This window comes from Pyricularia grisea (assembly GCF_004355905.1).
Source record: "Pyricularia grisea strain NI907 chromosome Unknown Pyricularia_grisea_NI907_Scaffold_4, whole genome shotgun sequence".
In the NCBI taxonomy this organism is placed as follows: Eukaryota; Fungi; Ascomycota; class Sordariomycetes; order Magnaporthales; family Pyriculariaceae; genus Pyricularia; species Pyricularia grisea.
This window is the reverse complement of record NW_022156718.1, coordinates 1,158,671-1,176,625: the sequence shown is the minus strand read 5'-3', so window position 1 is coordinate 1,176,625 and position 17,955 is coordinate 1,158,671. Positions and strand designations below refer to the sequence as shown.

Genomic DNA, 17,955 nt, shown 5'->3' with positions numbered 1-17,955 from the left:
TAAACTTGGGCGTCAAGCCATTTTTTTGCAAAGTCCAGGCAGTGCAACCAAACTAACAAAGAAATTTGTTGATCTGATATAATCTCATTCGTGGATGCCTCGGGCTTGCTACCTTACCACAACGATTGAACGGTACACCCGGCGGCTGCCAGGGCTGGAAGCGATGGGCTTGATAATGATTCGTTTATTCAGCGTTAGTAGGCCACGATGCGAGCGGCGCTTGTTGAGACCTAGAGGTTTTCCGCGGCTTCTGTCCAAACGAAATTGGACGTACTTCCACCGGTACATGTCTTAAGCGAGCACGTCTAGGCCCCGCGGGAGTGGATGATGGAAACAAAATGGCCAAGTTGGAACCCACCTCTGGCCAGGCTATCCACGAGTACCAAACAAAGAGAGCTGAGGTTGTACATTAGGGCTCCATCTCCACCCGACAGTGGAGTTTAGCGGGCTACCACGTCTTGCACGCACCTGCCAAGGATCAAAGCACAACAACCTGGTCCATCCAAACTGACCCTGTCAACCCAAGTCAGCCAGAATCAATTCCACCCAAACTATCAGCGGACGTTCTTTCAATCGATCTCCACATTGTGCATGCGTTCTGTACCATGCAGCCTAATATCTCTCTTATTTAAATAATTCAGATGAAGCATCACAGGATCAATCAATATCAATCATCATGGGAACCAAAGTTTCGGTGAAAAAAATAACCGGGTCGCAAATGCGCCCAAGAAGAAGAATGTATTCAAAGTTTTGGTCTTTGCTGGTGGTGGGCCATTCATCAGCCCAGAGAGGAATATCGACAGAACTCGCTTGATAGAGCAAACTGTGACTCTCTCCTAAATCGTTCTTGAAATCTTGAACAATCTTTTCCAACACTGAGGTTCTTTAAAGAAAGATCCTCGACTTTGCCGTCAGCCTCTCAGAAAGGTCCTCGAGGCCGACCCGCGATTAAAATGGTGGTATCGTAACGTCCGGTTTGTTCTCCTTCACCCCACAACCAGCTGGCCCAACTGCTGACAATCAAAACGTCTTACAGCCAGCTGACTACCCCATGGTTGTCATCCCCATTATTTGTTTGGGTTTCTCGTGGCTATTGAGTCCATTCACAGACCCTTGGCCTTGCTGTCCTGGTAGACATTGGCTGCGTCGAAGGCGATGACCTCGCCGTTCGCGTTGGTCATGGCTGGGGAGTTGACAGGGATGCCGCCCTGAGTGGCACCGCTCGCAGCTTGGCGCTTCACGAATGCTTTTTGTGGAAGTAATGTTAGTACATGATTCTACATATTACACTCTGCGGGCAGTGTACTGGTATCACTCACCATTGCGCTCCTGCCGAGGAGTAGCCAGAGCCGAGACGGCTGCAACAAGGGCGAAAAGGGTGACGAAAGAGTACTGCATTTTTGCGGTGTTTTGGATTTGAGTTGTTGATGAAGAAGATATTGAATGATTTGTCGGCCGGCGACGAGCTTGATGAATGATCACTCGGAAAGATTAAAAGGTGAATACAAGCGTCGTTGAAGAAATGAACGTGAATGGAATGGAGATGAGTGTGACAGCTGACGGTTGGAACGAGATGTGGACGTATTTATGGCACATCCCCAAGGCCTTTCCTCTATCTGAAATGCAATCCAAGCCCCAAAGGCCACCCCTGAGCCTATTCCAAAGGGGTATGGTGAAGACCAAGAGCGATCAACAGGCAGTCCGGTCCGAGTTTCAGCCTGAACAACCGGATGGCAGGCTTCCCTCCGTTGGCCAAACATATCGGCCATGGAGAATTGAACACAGCCAACAAGGGTGGAGAACCCCCGTGTACTCACTCTCCAGCTTTGGCACGGCCCATGACCGACCATACAGTATGATGGGGACAAATTTCGGTTCTAGGTCAGTTATCTCGCATTCTTTTCTTTACGTATCATGATACCGGGGTTCAAGAGGTGGAGGTGTCCTCCTGTTTGCTACGGTACAGTAGATAGTACGGAGAACCACTTGGGCCATTTGAACCTCGAGTTACGAGTGGGCTACCTTCTTGGCGAACAAACAAGTTCTAAAGCACAGTAATAAAAGCCCGGCATTTGAGGATGCCTAGGTATGGAAACAAGAGTTCGCCTAAATACTACCAAGAACCACTTCACCCAATGGAGTAAGTCTCTACGATCATACGGTACATAGTAAGCTTAAACCATCAGAGTATGGGGCGTTGGAACCCACCAAGGGGAGAGCCTGAAACTAGTCTGGTGGGCGGCAAAAGCAGGGTCTGGTCTGGTCTAGACGATGACTATTTTACTTTGTTTATTTTTTTTATTTTATTTTTTCAATCTCTTCCTCTTTCAACAACCCCACTGGATTGCGTAGTAGTCAACGTGGGTAGTTTTCACACAGAAGCCAAGTCAAAATTTTGACTGGGTGAGGATTCAGGGGCCTCGCTGGCGGCTGAAGATCATACACACTAGCGAACTGTTGCCGATGCTTCCGTGTAGCAGAAAGCGCAGCCACGACCCCAGTTGAGCCGTCATGCCAAGAGATTGCGGTGGAGAATTCGCGTCCCCACTCCGCCAAGGCCTCGTCACCTTGTCTGTTTTCCCGGATTTTCCAAGCGTCCAAACATGCGACGAGACGAGTTCGCTCCGGAAAAAGCCAAGCTTTTTTATTCCTTCCTTGCAAAACGCCTTTAAACGATAGAAGCTTATAACATGAGACCAGACCCGAAAAAAAGGGTACAGTTATCAAGCAGCCACTTCTACATAGTATTATCTAGCAGCTACTTGTACCCCACACAGTGAGTGTCCGCACACGGTACCCAATAGCCGTGAAAATCGATCAATTGAGACAGGCGAGGTGGATGCTCCAAGTTACGTGATATCCCCAACCAACAACTTGGCCCTAGCCCGCCCGGCTCGTTTGGTAGGTATAGGAGGTGCACAAAAATCGTGAAAACCGTGTTTTTGTTAAGTAATACCACGGGGGGCATCGAATATCTTAATAACGTCGTCAGCCATGGTGCGGGCGGCCGTTATTGGGTTTGTGGTTGTAGATAGCTTCAATTTAAAAAGGGGAGGGGTTCCAACGTATAATCCTCAAATAATTTTAGGGCAGGACAGATTTGGAGGGGAATTAGGTATTGAAACGTCCGGATCTCTAAATTTACTGGGTGGGTCACAAAGTGGTTGCTAGGTAATAGAAGTGGCTGCTCGATAAGTGTACCCTTAATTAATGCACCCATAACCAGTTCTCTCAAACTTCATAGCGTCTCAAGCAAGCAAATATTCAAGCATCACAACGAATACGTCCCCTACGGCGACACCGATAACACCACCTCGGTTGCACTGCTCCCAGAATGAGTGCATACTCGATTTTAATGACCAGCCCTTTCCGTCAAGTGGTCTGGCTCGTCTGACTACCCTAGTCTCACGGGGTTTCCAGCCCTGCAGAATGCCGAGGTTCGCCTCATACCCCAGAACACGACAATGGCAATGATTTGGAGGAATTCAGTACCACTTGGTTTTGGCTCCTACGCCTCTATTCGAGCGACAAATGATGGCGTGTTCCCTGTCATCAAGCTTGCACACTCAGGAGATCTTTGCCGCAAAATCATCAAGCATGAATTCGAGGTCCTCAGTCACTTGGCCTAATTCAGATTGCAGGTCCCTGAGATCGATCCCAGCCCTATTTTGAATGAAGATGCGACCATTGTTGGCTATCGAATGAAAAAGCTTCTAAAACTGGAAGCGGATGAGTGGGCATCAAGACGCGAGGAAATTTAGATGTGCGCTTGAACGGCTCCATGGTGCCGGCTATTGCCATGGCGACATCAGCCCGAGTAACATTATGAAGGATAAGGATGACTGTATTATCTTGGTTGATTTTGGCCAGGCAGGACCACTTGGATGTCCACCTCCATTTTCTTTCTCTACCCAGGATTTGTATCAGATTGAGAATGATGTAGATATATTAACGAGTGTGATGCTCTCCTAATACTAGACCGGGTGACCCACAAATGGTCAGGGCCCTGAAGTGGTCACCTAACGTTTATCTTTAATCTGCAATTACAACCCTAACCAATTACCCAATCCAGGTCTAGTTTTATGGAAATATAAAAAAAAGATGGCAGCTTTTTAACGGTGCAATTAGTATATTTATAGCACTACCATTGGCCACGTTATCTAGCATAATAGATATTTTTTATATAATTTATAATTAAAACGGGTTCATATTTTTACCACTTTTACCAATATTAAAACTAAAATTTTATCAATTAAATATCTAGTACAAACAAACGACGTATAAAAGTATTTTTAATATTTAAAAATTAGCTATTTATATATAAATTTAACAAAATTAATATTTTTTAATTTTACTTCATATTGATTTTAATTTAAGTAAAAATTAAAAGTTATTTTATTTTTATACGAATTTTAAATATTATATAATAATAAAATAGTTAATTTTTTTAACTAAATTATCAATATTATTTATATTAAGAAAATAAAATGGCCAGAATATTATTTATATATTAAATATGTTTTTAATATAAAATAATATATTGTAAAAAGCCTGGATTCGAGGCTTTATAATAATATTTCTATTTTATTTTTACCATTTTTATTTAATTAAATCTTCATAAATAAAAATACACAGTATTTTAATTATATTACCTTTTGCGTATACAGTGCGCATACGGTGGAATTTCCGTCACACGCGACGATAATCTAATTTTAATACTTAGACTAAACCACCCCTACTTCGCAATAATGGACCGGACGCTCCATATACCTTTTAACCATACGGCTTTTCGGCCAATTAAATTAGCCAAAAAAATCGCGCCCGTTTTAATTTAAAAATATTTTATCGATTTTCGTCGCAAACGATATAAATTTTACCATATTACGAATAATAATTTTATTCGTTACAAAAAAAAAAAAAAAATTTACGCCTTTATTACCTATTATCGAACCCAAACCAAAATCCTTTTTATTAAATTATACGAATAATTCGTTATATATTTTAAATAAAAATATATCGGCGATAATATTAAATTTAATATTTACGGAAATATTTCCATTTACGTAATTAATAATATATTATTTTCCGTCGTTAAATTTAAATATTTTACCCCCTATATTTTCGCCTTTTTTATTATTTAATTCCGAATCGGAAAATAAATAAAAGTTTACGCGTTTTTTATATAAATAACGTTAATTTTCGAATAAATTTAATTTCGAACGCGATAATATTATTTCCGAAACCGACCCCAAAATCCTTTTTATTCGAAATACCTTTAAATTTTAACGTAACGGTACCCGACGTACCAATTTCCAACAATTTATCCGCGTTTGGGTAATAATATTAAATATTTACAATATTTACCGATTTTTTTCGTAATGGATATATTATTTTAAAAAAATATTAAAAAATCCTATTATTCGAAAACGTTTACGTAATAACGGGGTCGAATACCGTTTCGACGAAAAAAAAAATATTAGCCTTATCGATACCGCCTTATTTCGTTAAAAATTCCGGAATTTAATATAATATTTTTTTAATTTTAAACGTTTCGAATTAATAAATTTCCAATTTCCGGAAATAAAAGAATATTTTATTAAAAATATTTATAATATAAATTGGTTTAAATAAATATTTAATACGTTTTTCCAAAATATTCCAATTAGGGTTTTAATATTATTCGTATTTATAATATTATTATTTTCGTATTTTCGGAATTACCGCCCGTTTTATATATTATTATAAACCGCGAATTTGCTATATTAGGCCCCGAATACCTTTTCCGAAATTATAAACCCCTTAACGTCGATAGATTAACGCGTTACGTTAATATTGGTTATTTTAATTTACGGATATTTTCCGTTAAAAAACAATTATTTATTACGTATATTTATAATATATTTTATATATAACGGGGTTTTAAAACGTATTATAAATACGTTATCCGGGTTTGGTATATATTTATTATATAAAATTATTAAACGGTAAACGTAATAATTTATTACCGTTACCCAAATACGTAATAAATAATAATTGTTTATATATTTAATATTAAAAATAATAATAATAATATATATATATATAAGCCAACCTAAAAAAAATTGCCCGTAATCCAATTTTATTTTTCGTATATAATAATTTTAATTTTTTGGAAAAGGTACAAAATTTCGGTTATAGGAGGTATAACCGAATATAAAATTTAACCTCGTATTTCCTTATATTAACGTTAGGATTTAAAAAATATACGTAATTTTAATGGTACGTTATTATGCCTTTTTACCAAAAATGGCTGTAAACGTCCAATTTTTTACAATATCCGGATATTTATTATAAAAACGCCAAATATTATATTTTGGGCTAAATTTGCGGTTTTTTATTTCCCGATAGCCCTTTTTTACCCGATATAATTTTACAATACCCTATATTTGTACAAATTATATTAATATTTTATTTTATCCAAATTCCCGTTATTATAAAAAACGAAAGGGATTATATAAATATTATCCAAATTTATAAAATCCTATTTAAATATTTTTTAAATTTAAAAGCTATTTATTTCGATTATTTATCCGTTTTAATTTTCGTTTACGGGAATTAAAAAATAATATTATATATCCGCGTTATATAGGAAATTTATATTAAATCGTTCCAATTTTTCGACAAAAAATAATGGATATTACCCGTACTAAAGTTTTTCCATATCGAATTTAATTTTATTAATTATTTTTAATATACGTATATACTTATTATATTTATAAATATAACGGAATTGGGAAAAAATAGCAAATTTTAGGAAAATAAAAAAAATTTTTACCACGTTTTACGGCTTTTACAAAATATTTTCCGTTTCCGTATTTTATATATTATTATTACCGTTTTAATTTACGATAGGTTATTAAAAAAGGATTATATATCGAAAAACGCCCTAAAATAAGCCTGTACCGACATATTACCTAATATATACGCCTTTATAATAAACCGCGTTTACGATAATATATTTGCCGGTTATATTAACGGTTTAATAAATATAAAATTATAGGATTTAAAACCCAAAATTAATTTTATTTTCCGTACGTAACGCCGTTATTTGCAAATAATCGCCTTTTTATAAATAATATTTAACGCGTTTTAGGAAAAAAATTACGGTATATTGGAAATTATAATACCGCAATTGGTCCTATTTTTTTACGGGTATAAAACCAAAAATTATGAACCGGAATTATTATATTTAATTTAATTATTACGATTAAAAATTATAAATTAACCGTTACGGACGGCAATTTTAAAATTAATTTTTGTAAAATATACCACGACCGAAAATGGATATAAACCAGTAAATTTGGTAATTAAATATATTAATAAAAGTTTCGTTTTAAATATTAAAAATAACCGCAATTTAACGTACGATTTGCGAAAAACCTTTATAATTTGCGCAATTTTAAAACTAATCGCAAATACGTTACGTAAAATTTTAAAAAATATTTCCCGTATTCGTATTAATAATAAATATTATATAATATTAACCAATAACGATATTATATATTATCTATATTTGCTATTCTAAAATGGTTAAAGAAACGAAAAAAATAAAATAACGCCCAATTTCGATTTTAACGCCCCCAACCTATTATATTTGGATATAAAAAAATTAATAGGCGACAAATTAGCGGTATTTAACCAAAAAATTATACGTTCCGATAATATATTAAATTAAATAAATATTAAAAAATTAAGGCGATATTTGGAAAAAGGAAATCATAAACCAAATAAATTAAATATAAATAAAATAATAAATATTAAAGGAAAATTAATTTACGGAATATACGTAAAATCCGACGAAAAAAAAGTATAGGTATTTTAAAAATAAATAATATAATATAAAAGGCAAATTAATTAAAAATAAACAGGTTTTTATTTAAAATAAAACGTAAATAAAAACCCGAAAATTACCTTCCCCGCAAATAACGAAATAAAATAAAATACCGGAATATATACCCATATGATAATTTTAATTATAATAACCAAAATATATATTATTTTTTTTAAACCCCCCAATAAAATAACGAACCGTTTTTCCACCAATTTTATCCTTTTTATTAAACCTTTTTATTAAAAACCCAAAAATAAAACCAAATAAAAAAAAACCGTATTTATAATTTTCGTTATAATAATATATATATACAAATTTTATTTTTTTACCAATAAACCCCAGTACCAAATTATAAAAAAAAATAAAAACAAATTAAAAAAAAAAACATTTAATAACGGCCAATTTTTTTTTAGGGGTGGAATTTTTAGGGCTACGTTTTTTTTTACGGGTAAGGGTCCGGGTAAACGAGCTAGGCGTTCCTTCGCCCTTTTTTTTATTTTCGATTAAAACGGGCATATAAGGTTTTTTTAAATAAATCGAAATTAATTTTATTATAATCGTTATTAAATTCGACCGACGAAAAAAATGGGATAATAACGGTTAAAAGGTTATATTCGCCGTTATTTTAAATATTTTTTTTAAAAAACGCGTTAATTTCCCGACGTTTAATTACCTAGGTACCAAAATCCTTTATAAACGCCCCAATTACCCGCATATTTTCGGCAATTTTGTAATATCCGTTATTATTTTTAATCCATTTTATTAATTTAATTACAAATTTTTAATTTATAATGGTAAAATCGAAATAAAGTAAATATATACGATTAATATAATCGCTAATTGTATTACGTTTATTATTTTAATTTTGGTATTGGTAATTAATATAAATTGGACCAAATAATAAAATAAATACCGAAATTTTTTCGATTAAATCCTATTCGTTAAACGGGGTAAAAATATTAAAAACGAATATAAAAATAAAACGGGAATAAAATTCGTTTATACGGCGCGTTTTATCGAAATAAAAATCGTTAAAACGTTATAAAAATTCCGTTATTTAAATAAAATAATTAAATAGCCAAAAAAATATAACCTGTTACGATCAAGGTATCGGGGTAACTGTTACGACCAGATAATTGGGCCGGTACCAAAGAGGCCAGGTGGGGTCACACCCCTCCTAACGACACTCGCCCAAAAAAAATACCGACCGGCAGAACAACGATTACCTAAAGGCAAGGCCACGAAATCTCACGTAACCTCACGTAACGGCCAAGGGAATGGATCTCTATAATCTGTAAAATCTCAGTTGAAAATTACAAATTAAACAAATCAAGAAAGATCACATTTGGAATATAGTTTATATAAATCACGCTCATTACCATATAAATAAATTCGATTCTAGGATTGCTTAGCAGCAATCAAACTCTAATTAACTTTAATATTTATTTGAAAACGATTATAATTTTACCCCCAGTTATTAAAAACCCCAGTTACCCAATTAAACGTTCAATTGCTTCAACCCACTGTATTTTACTATAAAAACAGGTTACCCCGATACCTTGATCGTAACATTTTGATTGCTCCTGTTTAATACCTTGCCTTAAAATATACCGAACAGTACCGCCGAAACAATATTTTCCAACAAAACCACCCTTCAAACCCCCTTTATTACCAACGCTCCGGCCAACGCTAACGCCTTACGTTAGATGGTCGCGACGCTTTAAACCGAAAATCGACAATTCCAGGAACGAGTGACCGAACAAGCTAATCAAATTAATAGGAACCATATCAAATACCCTCTACCATCACCATACGATGGCACCACAGGCACCCTGCAGGAATTTCTTACAGGAACCCGGGCATACCTTTACTTTAACGAAAACAACTTCGATAACGATACAAACAAAGTCACCTACGCAACCTCGCTCTTAAAAGACGACGCGCTCGCCTGGTTCGAGCCAACCTTACGAAACTATTTGGACCATAATAAGGAAGAAAACCGTAAGGCTAAAACCAACCGCATTTTCGACGATTATAACAATTTCGAAAAATGCCTCAGGGGAGCATTCGGTAACCCAGACGAGGAACGCACGGCTGAGCGTAAGCTGGTACGCCTCACCCAGACCAAGTCGGCATCCAAATATGCCAGTAAATTTCGACAAATTACCGCCAAACTACCATGGGGCAAGGAGGCCCTGATAGCACGCTTTTATACGGGATTTAAAAAAGAGGTTAAAAACGAGCTGGTTAAAAAAAAACGACCCGACACATTAGCAGAATATATGGAGCTAACGGTTAAAATCGACAACCGACTGTACGAGCGAAAACTGGAACGACGCGAAAAACGCAGCGCATGGGGCCCAGCCTTGCGACAAACCAACACAAGACGCAAATACCAACACCCCAAACCGCTTCGCCAACACAGCACCGCGTACGGCACACACAGCGGACCCATGGACCTAAACGCAACTCAGCACCGACAGCCTCGCAAAAACCCCAAAAGTGGCAAGTGTTTTAAGTGCAACAAACCAGGACACATCGCGCGAAACTGTCCCGAGGCCCATAACGGCACCTCAGGATTTGCCACGGATTTCAGGGGCAAAACCGAAAAACCACGAGGACTTAATGCCACCAACCACAACCAGACACAGCCTGACCAACACAGTATAATAAGCTGGACCACCTGCTACAACGACAATTATATAACCCATAATAATTCCAAAATCGACGCAAACTGGTACCCGCAAAAACCCCGAGGCATTCGAACCCTAGCGGTAAAAAATCGAATACCTATTGGGACAAGGCAACCAATTAACTTATACCGACAAAACGCCAAACTACCCGAATTTATAAATTCGGACGCCTTAGGAAAATCGGATACGGAACCATTAGGACAGACCCACCGCATTAAAATAACAAATCAACCATTAACCGAAGAATTAAATGACGATATTGGAAAAGGCTCTAGCGATGAAAAAGACGTGACCCCAAGTATATATAGTATAGCAAAGGCCAACGACCCGTACAAATACGAAAAGAAACAAATCGACTTATACCGAAACGACCAATCAGTACAGTTCCCAGGCTACACCTTAATCCAGCAGAAACGGAACCCTACAGGACATATAACACCGACATTTGGAAACCACCCCAAATTGAACACCGCACACCCGGAACACACCCACGTCTTTTGGGCAAAATGCTTCAAAAACAACTGCGGAATCCATTTGAGCAAAAAAATCTACCACAACTTCTTCCCACGACGACGATTAATAACCGGAATCCACGAAATCTACACAATCCAGAAATTACCTAGTTGGGAAATCAAAATTAAACTCCGAAACGAACCAGCGGTTATTTTTACACCTAGCGACGAGTACCCCATGGCGTACTGCCACCAGCCCAATTTCCCATGGTACGAATGTATTCGCAATATATATAAGGTCCACATACTAGCCAAAACCCAAGATTAGCATAAACGAAAGCAACGACACCAGGTACCTGCACCCATAACCAAGATCGTATAGGATCCGCAAGTAAGAGACAAGCAGGCATCCACGAACGCACGCAGGACACCAGTGCCCGCGAAGCATCCATTTGACCAGGTTAAGATAAAAAGCAACCACACGCCCCGAAACAAGAAAACCAAGGACCTACAGCGCGAATCCAGCAAATTAAAAAACTAGGACAGCCAAACGGTACAGGGCACCGGACGGCGAAAAAAGAAACGGAAACAAAAACCCTAAACGCTACGCAAAATACGGTAGCAGAACACGAACACATATTTCTCAACATACGACTCAATGGCAAACCCATACGAGCACTTTTCGACAGTGGAGCATAAGGCAATTATATATCCCCAAAGATCGTAAAGGAACGACGGATACCTTGGTAACAAAAAAAAAAAACCATACCAGTTGCAAACCGTAAAAGGAAAGGCAGTTTCATACGGGAACGGCACTATCGAAACAAAAACCGTACATTTTTGGATAGAAAACTACGGACGAAAAAAACAAATTACCTTGGATATTACGGAAATAGGGGATAAAAACATAATTTTAGAAATCCCCTGGTTTAGGAAAAACAATCCCAAAATAGATTGGACAACCGGCCAAATCCAATAGGAAAAATACCTAATTACTAAACGACCTCCAGCCTGGAAAGGTTTATATAGGAAGCGTAGGGTACGGAGGAACCAAACGAAATAAATGGCGTACTTACAGGGAGGACGACCAACCCCGGAGCCAATATCGGAAGAAAAGCGACTATCCATAGACCAAAACCGATCCAATCGCACAACACCAAACGCAGACGGACAGACCGGAAACGGCAAGATCCCAGAAGAATACCAGACTTATACCCGACTATTTAGCCCAAAGTTCGAAACAGGATTACCCGAGCATAGCCCATTCGACCACGAGATACTATTAAAAGAAAAAACCCAACCGAAGTTCCACAAAATATACGGTCTAAATCCAATACAGATGGAGGTACTAAACGAATACCTCGCAAAAAATCTTAAAAAAGGGTACATCAGACCATCGACGTTACCAGCAAAATACCCAATCCTCTTCGTACTGTCACGGCCAGGCATACATTGGAGAACCTCAGTGTATTAGGCGCTATCGACGAAAATTCTAAACTGAAGAGAAGAGAGAAATTACAATCGACGACGCGCTCAAGAGACGCGCTTAAATCCGGAGGTAGTGGATCCTTGTCCGATCCCTGGCTCGGTGTGGAGCCGAGTCGTGATTCTGAGGGTAGGTCTAGGGGCCTGATCCTCACATTACCCCCCTCTAAGGCCTGATCGACGTAGGCGGTCAGAGTCTTGAGTTTGTCACGTGTGTCTCCTCGGGGCCTTCCTCCGCTCTCGTGTCTTTTTCGCATCGTGCTCGGCAACATTGTCCTCGGGTCCGTCCTCCGCAAAAACATCCTCTGCTGCGCTCCTGATCCACTGTTGCAAATTTACCGGAGGTCCTGCTGCGTCCGGGTACTCCCTGTGAAAGGTATCCAGCAGTACTGGTGAATTTTTCAAGTCGCGGGCCTCATACCATGTCTCATCAGGGTCGAGTCCGACCCACGATACCTGATATTGCAACGTCTTCTTTCGTCCGAATAGACGTGAGGCCAACACTTGCTCCACCTCCCACTCCGGTTCTCCGTTAATTTCGACCGGTGGTTCCGGCTTTTGATACTGCTGAGGTAATGGATCCGTTCCTGCCTTGCGCAGTCGGCTGGCGTGGAACAGCTTACTACCTTTATACCAGGCAGGGGTGTCGAGAATGAAGCTGTGGCCCTTTTCCTCGAGAATCGTCCATGGTCCTGCATTTTGCGAGTCCAACTTGGTCGTAGGAGCTTCGGTGGAAAAACCCTTTTTGCTAACGTAAACCGCATCTCCCACCGTAAAGTCGACCGGTCGCCGCTTCTTATTAGCCTGCCTCTGTTGCTCTATCTGCGCTCCGAGTCCATTGTTGCGGGCCAGTTCCTGGGCTTGCCGGGCTTGGCGGACCATTTCCAGCGCCTTTTGTTGCTGACCGGTCTCCAGGTCTTCTTCGGGTAAAGGTAGAGAGAGCGGGTCTCTAGGGCGAGCTCCTGTTTCTGCTTCGATCGGTGCCATGCCGATAGAGGCGTGAACGGACGAGTTGTGGCCGAAGTCGAAAGCGGGAATATGCCGTCGCCAGTTCGTTTGGTATTTGTCTACATAAAAGCGCATTTTCTGATCCAATTCAGCGTTGGTAATTTCGACGCTGCCCTGACTTTGAGGGTGGCGGGCGCTTCCATGTTTATGCTTTGTTCCTGTCAACTCGTTTAAAGTGTTTAGGAACTCGGATATAAACGGTCCGGCGTTGTCGGAAAGCCATAAGTCGGGGACGCCTTTCCAACGGTACACAGTCTGATAATACCGCATGGCCAAGGTTTCCGCGGTGTCTGTCTTTTTTCCCGGTAGGGTGGCCAAAAGTTTGGTCAGTCGGCAGATGAAGACCCAGACGTAATCGTAGCCTTCTTTATCCTTGGGCATAGTTTTGCCGTCCACCACCACGTGCTGCCAACACCGTCTAGGGATCTCCAGTGGGTGCAGCAGCCCAGGCGTCTTGTCATGTCGTACCTTGTTGCGCTGACATTCGCGACAATTTTTGATGTAGCGTTTGACGTCTCGATTTCGGTCGGGCCACCAGTAATCTCTTTTCAGGCGGCTCAGGGTTTTGTTCTGGCCTCCATGGCCGAAGATCTTGGGCTCATGAGCTTCGCGGATGAGAGCCGTTCTTAAGAAAATCTTGCCATCCTGGGTAGTCTCGGGTACCGTTAACAGATTATCATGGCGACCTAGGTTCTGTTTTAGGTTCTCTTCCAGGATAAGGGCCACCAGGTCAACTCCTTGCGGTGCGGAGGGTTCCAAGCTGCTAATGGTTGGAAGAGGTTCGCCGGGTCGGGAGTCGATCTTTTCTGGAGGAATTAGTGCAATGGTGCGGTCTAACACAGCTCGGGCTTTAACCGTAGGGTTGTCGATGGTTTTGCGCGAAAGGGCATCGGCTGCCACATTATCCTTGCCGGGACGGTATTTAAAGGTGAGGTCGAAGTTGGCCAGGTAGTCAGCCCATCGTATCTGGCGAGCGGACAAAAGTTTCTTGGTCGACCAATAAATTAGGGCCTGGTGATCGGTGAAAACACAGAACTTGGTACCCAACAGGGCTGGTTCGAAGTCCTTTAGCGTATTAATCACAGCCAATAGCTCCTGGTCCTGGATCGGATAGTTTTGTTCAGCAGGGGACATGGTTTTGGACGAATAGCCGATTGGCTTCCAGCTGCCATCGTCCTGTTGCTGCCACACGACACCGGCGGTGGCCCTGCCACTGGCGTCGGTGTCCATCCTAACAGGCATACCGGGTTTGAAGAAACTCATCACGGGGGCGGTGATCACCAGCTGTTTCAGCGCTTCAAAGGCAGATTTCTGCTCGGGGCCTCTTTCGAACGGGACTCCCTTTTTCAATAATCGGGTCAGAGGTTCTGCTTGTTCGCTGGCGTGATGGCAGAACGTCCGAACGAAATTGCATAAGCCTAGGAAGGATCGTACTGCGGAAACGGAGGTGACATCGTCCCATTGCCAGCTGGTGATGGCTTCGACCTTTTTGGGGTCGATGCGGATACCTTTACCGATCTCTAGAAGTAAACCCAGGTACTCGATTTCGAAAACGCCGAAACTTGACTTTTTGATATCGCCTTGGAGTCCGGCTTTGTGCAACCTGTAAATAACCTCCTCGGTTTGCTCAAAGTGGACTTGCTCCGATTTATCCTCGGTATAAATTAACACGTCGTCTGCGTAGGCGCTCGCGAAAGCGTCCAGCAGTTCATTAAGCTGAGCGTTGATAAAAGCTTGGAACCAGGCGGGTCCGACCTTCAGTCCAAAGGGTAGGACCTTCCACTGAAATGTGCCTTGTCGCGTTTTGAACGCCGTTAAATACCGTGACTTCGGATCCATTAGCAATCTGTTAAAAGCTCGAATAATGTCGATCTTGGTCATCCTCCGGGCTTTTCCACATTTGCTCAACGTCCCGGCCACGTCGGGGGCAAGTACTTGTCGTCCTTTGATGAATTTGTTTACCCATCTGTAATCCACACAAAAACGTTGCTCCTTCGATTGCGGTTTAGGAACGAACAAAGTTGAAGCTGCGGTCTCCTCCATGGTCCGTTCAATGAAATCGATCCTCAGAAGTTCGTCGATGGTTTCTTTTTCCAACTCCATCATCGCGAAAGGGGTCGAATAACGGGCTGGCCTCCCCTCCAAAGGTTTCTCGAGTTCCAAAACCACGTCGAAACCGGGTCGGCTAGGCGGGAGAATCGTCGACGCCTTTTTGGAAAAGAAGCCCTCAAGGTGGGCAAGTGCTTTGGGCAACTTGGCTCGTACTTGCGCGATGTGCTCCGGGTCTTCCTCTGCAGGGAATGGAATGGGATGTCCATCGTGAGTCTTGTTCCATTGCAGGGCTGATACCGCATTGAGGCTGGTTGTAGGCGTATCGTTTACTGGTACCAGCGGTATAGGCTCCGTGGGTAACGGGGATCGCTTCCATCGATCTTGACGTGGGTCGTTAAGAAGGGCACAAATATTTGCTGGCAGGGCTTTGTTGGAAACGGTCTTTGGGATAGTCGGAAAGGCGCTAATTTCTGCGATCTGAGCCTGGTTTCCGTGTTGGCGTTTAGGGCCTTGAAGTATCTTGCGGACCTGGATGCGACGGTCTTCTTGTTCCATCTTGCGGTCCCGGCGGACTGCGTCAGCTTGGGCCTCGAGGTCCAGAGGCGGATTTGAACGTTGTACAACGATTGCGGGTGAGTATTGGGCCATGGCGGGCAGGTCGTTGGGCCAAACGAAGCTGCGGGTAGCTGGGAATAAGCCTACTCGATGCTTCGTCCACCATTCTTGTCCGATAAACACATCGTGTGCCGTCTCGAGGAGGATAAATTTCTGCCGTGGGAATTGTCGTCCGTCGATTTGCAAAGCGAGCCGAAGGTATTCGGTGGCTCTTGCGGTAACCTTCCCGTTAAAATCTCCAAAGTCCAAAGGTTTGGGGAGCTTTTTGATAGGTAGCTCTAAACGTTGGGCGACCTTTTTCGCGAGGCTCGGTCGAATGGATAAGTACACATCTGCTCCGGTGTCACAGAGAGCTTGGGCGTTGAGACCACGACCTTTGTCTTGCAATTGAATGGGAGCAAGGAAGGTGTTTAATTTGGGTGATCTATCGATTTTGGCTATCTGAGGCATGCAGACTGCCGAGGAGACTTCCGGCAGCCTTAGCAGTTTTCCGAATCCGACGAAGATGAGCTGTGGCCGGATCGTTCACCAGCTTCTCGATCGCCTTCGTGTTGAAGGGCGAGAACGGCGGCGATGTGAGCGGCCTTTTCGGGGCAATTGCGTGCCAGGTGCCCGGCTTCTTTGCAAAGGAAGCATCTACCCTCAGTGACCAATTTGGCGTTTTCTCTGCTGGGCGACTTCGGGGCGTCAATGGTCTGTGTGCGGGTTTGGTTCTTGGCTTCCTGGCTGTGCCGGCGATTCTCGTGTCGACGCTGTTTGCGTTCGGCGCTGGCTGAACGCTCACGGCGCTCTTCCCTCTTTTTGCGGTTCTCGCGGAGCTCCTCCCAAGCGCGTTGTTGGGCCAGCGCCGAGTTCGCAACTTCTCCGGCAAAGGTCTCGTACGAGATATTTGGGTCTTTGGATAGGCTGAGAAGCTGGGGGTTCAGGTTGGCAGGAATGTGCTCATAGAGAACCAACTTGCGTTCCGTTTTGGCAATGTTGGCTTTATCGGCTAGGCTGTTAACCTTGCCAATAAACTGGTGGATGTCTGTTGACTTGTCCGACAGACTAAACTTCAGGTGACGAAGCTCCTCACGGGCTTTGGAGGCTTGATTGTCATCGTGGTAAACAGCGGCTAGGGTCGCGACCATTTCGGCCGCGCTGCTGAAAGGCATAATGGTGGATTCATAGCGGCCTTGGATAAGGTCGTTGGCAAGCCCTTCAGTGAGGGAATTGATCACCGCCATGCGGCTTCTTTCTGTTTTATAAGTTTCGTCGTCCTCTACAAATTTATCTGCGATTTTGGTGATCCATTTATCAAAACGATCCTTATCACCATCAAACATGCCGGGGTCGATGCCGGCTTTACGTGCCGTCCTGTCGTAGGCAGGGTTTTTAGCATTTTGGTTACTTCCGTAAGGCTCAAATGCTGTCCGGGCAGCGATACCATGGGGCTTAAACTCAGCCCCTCCAAAGGCGCTGTTCAAAGGCGTAATACCGCGGGTTTGACGGGTGGCATTGTTACTCCGGGTGGCAAGCTGGTCTTTAAGTTGGGCAATGGTGGCCAAAAGATCTTGCAGCTGTGATTGAGTGATGGTAGCCTGGCCGGTTGTGCTTTCGCTTTCGTCTGCCATTTCGCTTCTCATTTGGGCGGCAGGCGAGGGCGCTCTGCTTGGAGATTTCGGAATTTCGTTCCTGCCGTCTGACGTTTTGGCAGAAGGTTGGTGGGGAGGGCTTCGCGCCTCTCCTGGGTGCTCAGAAACTGACTCGTACTCGTACGATCCGTCAACTTCGATGCTGT

General features: G+C 41.9%; 1 protein-coding gene across 1 annotated transcript; it reads right to left on the bottom strand.

The window, feature by feature from the left end:
* Positions 1-612: 612 nt before the first annotated feature.
* Positions 613-1,705, bottom strand: PgNI_07079 (uncharacterized protein). The gene is made up of 2 exons (XM_031127096.1): positions 1,320-1,705; positions 613-1,246 (listed from the first exon to the last, which is right to left on the bottom strand). Exons 1-2 carry the CDS (start codon positions 1,396-1,398, stop codon positions 1,104-1,106), a joined length of 222 nt encoding a protein of 73 aa, XP_030981080.1. The 5' UTR covers positions 1,399-1,705; the 3' UTR covers positions 613-1,103.
* Positions 1,706-17,955: the final 16,250 nt, after the last annotated feature.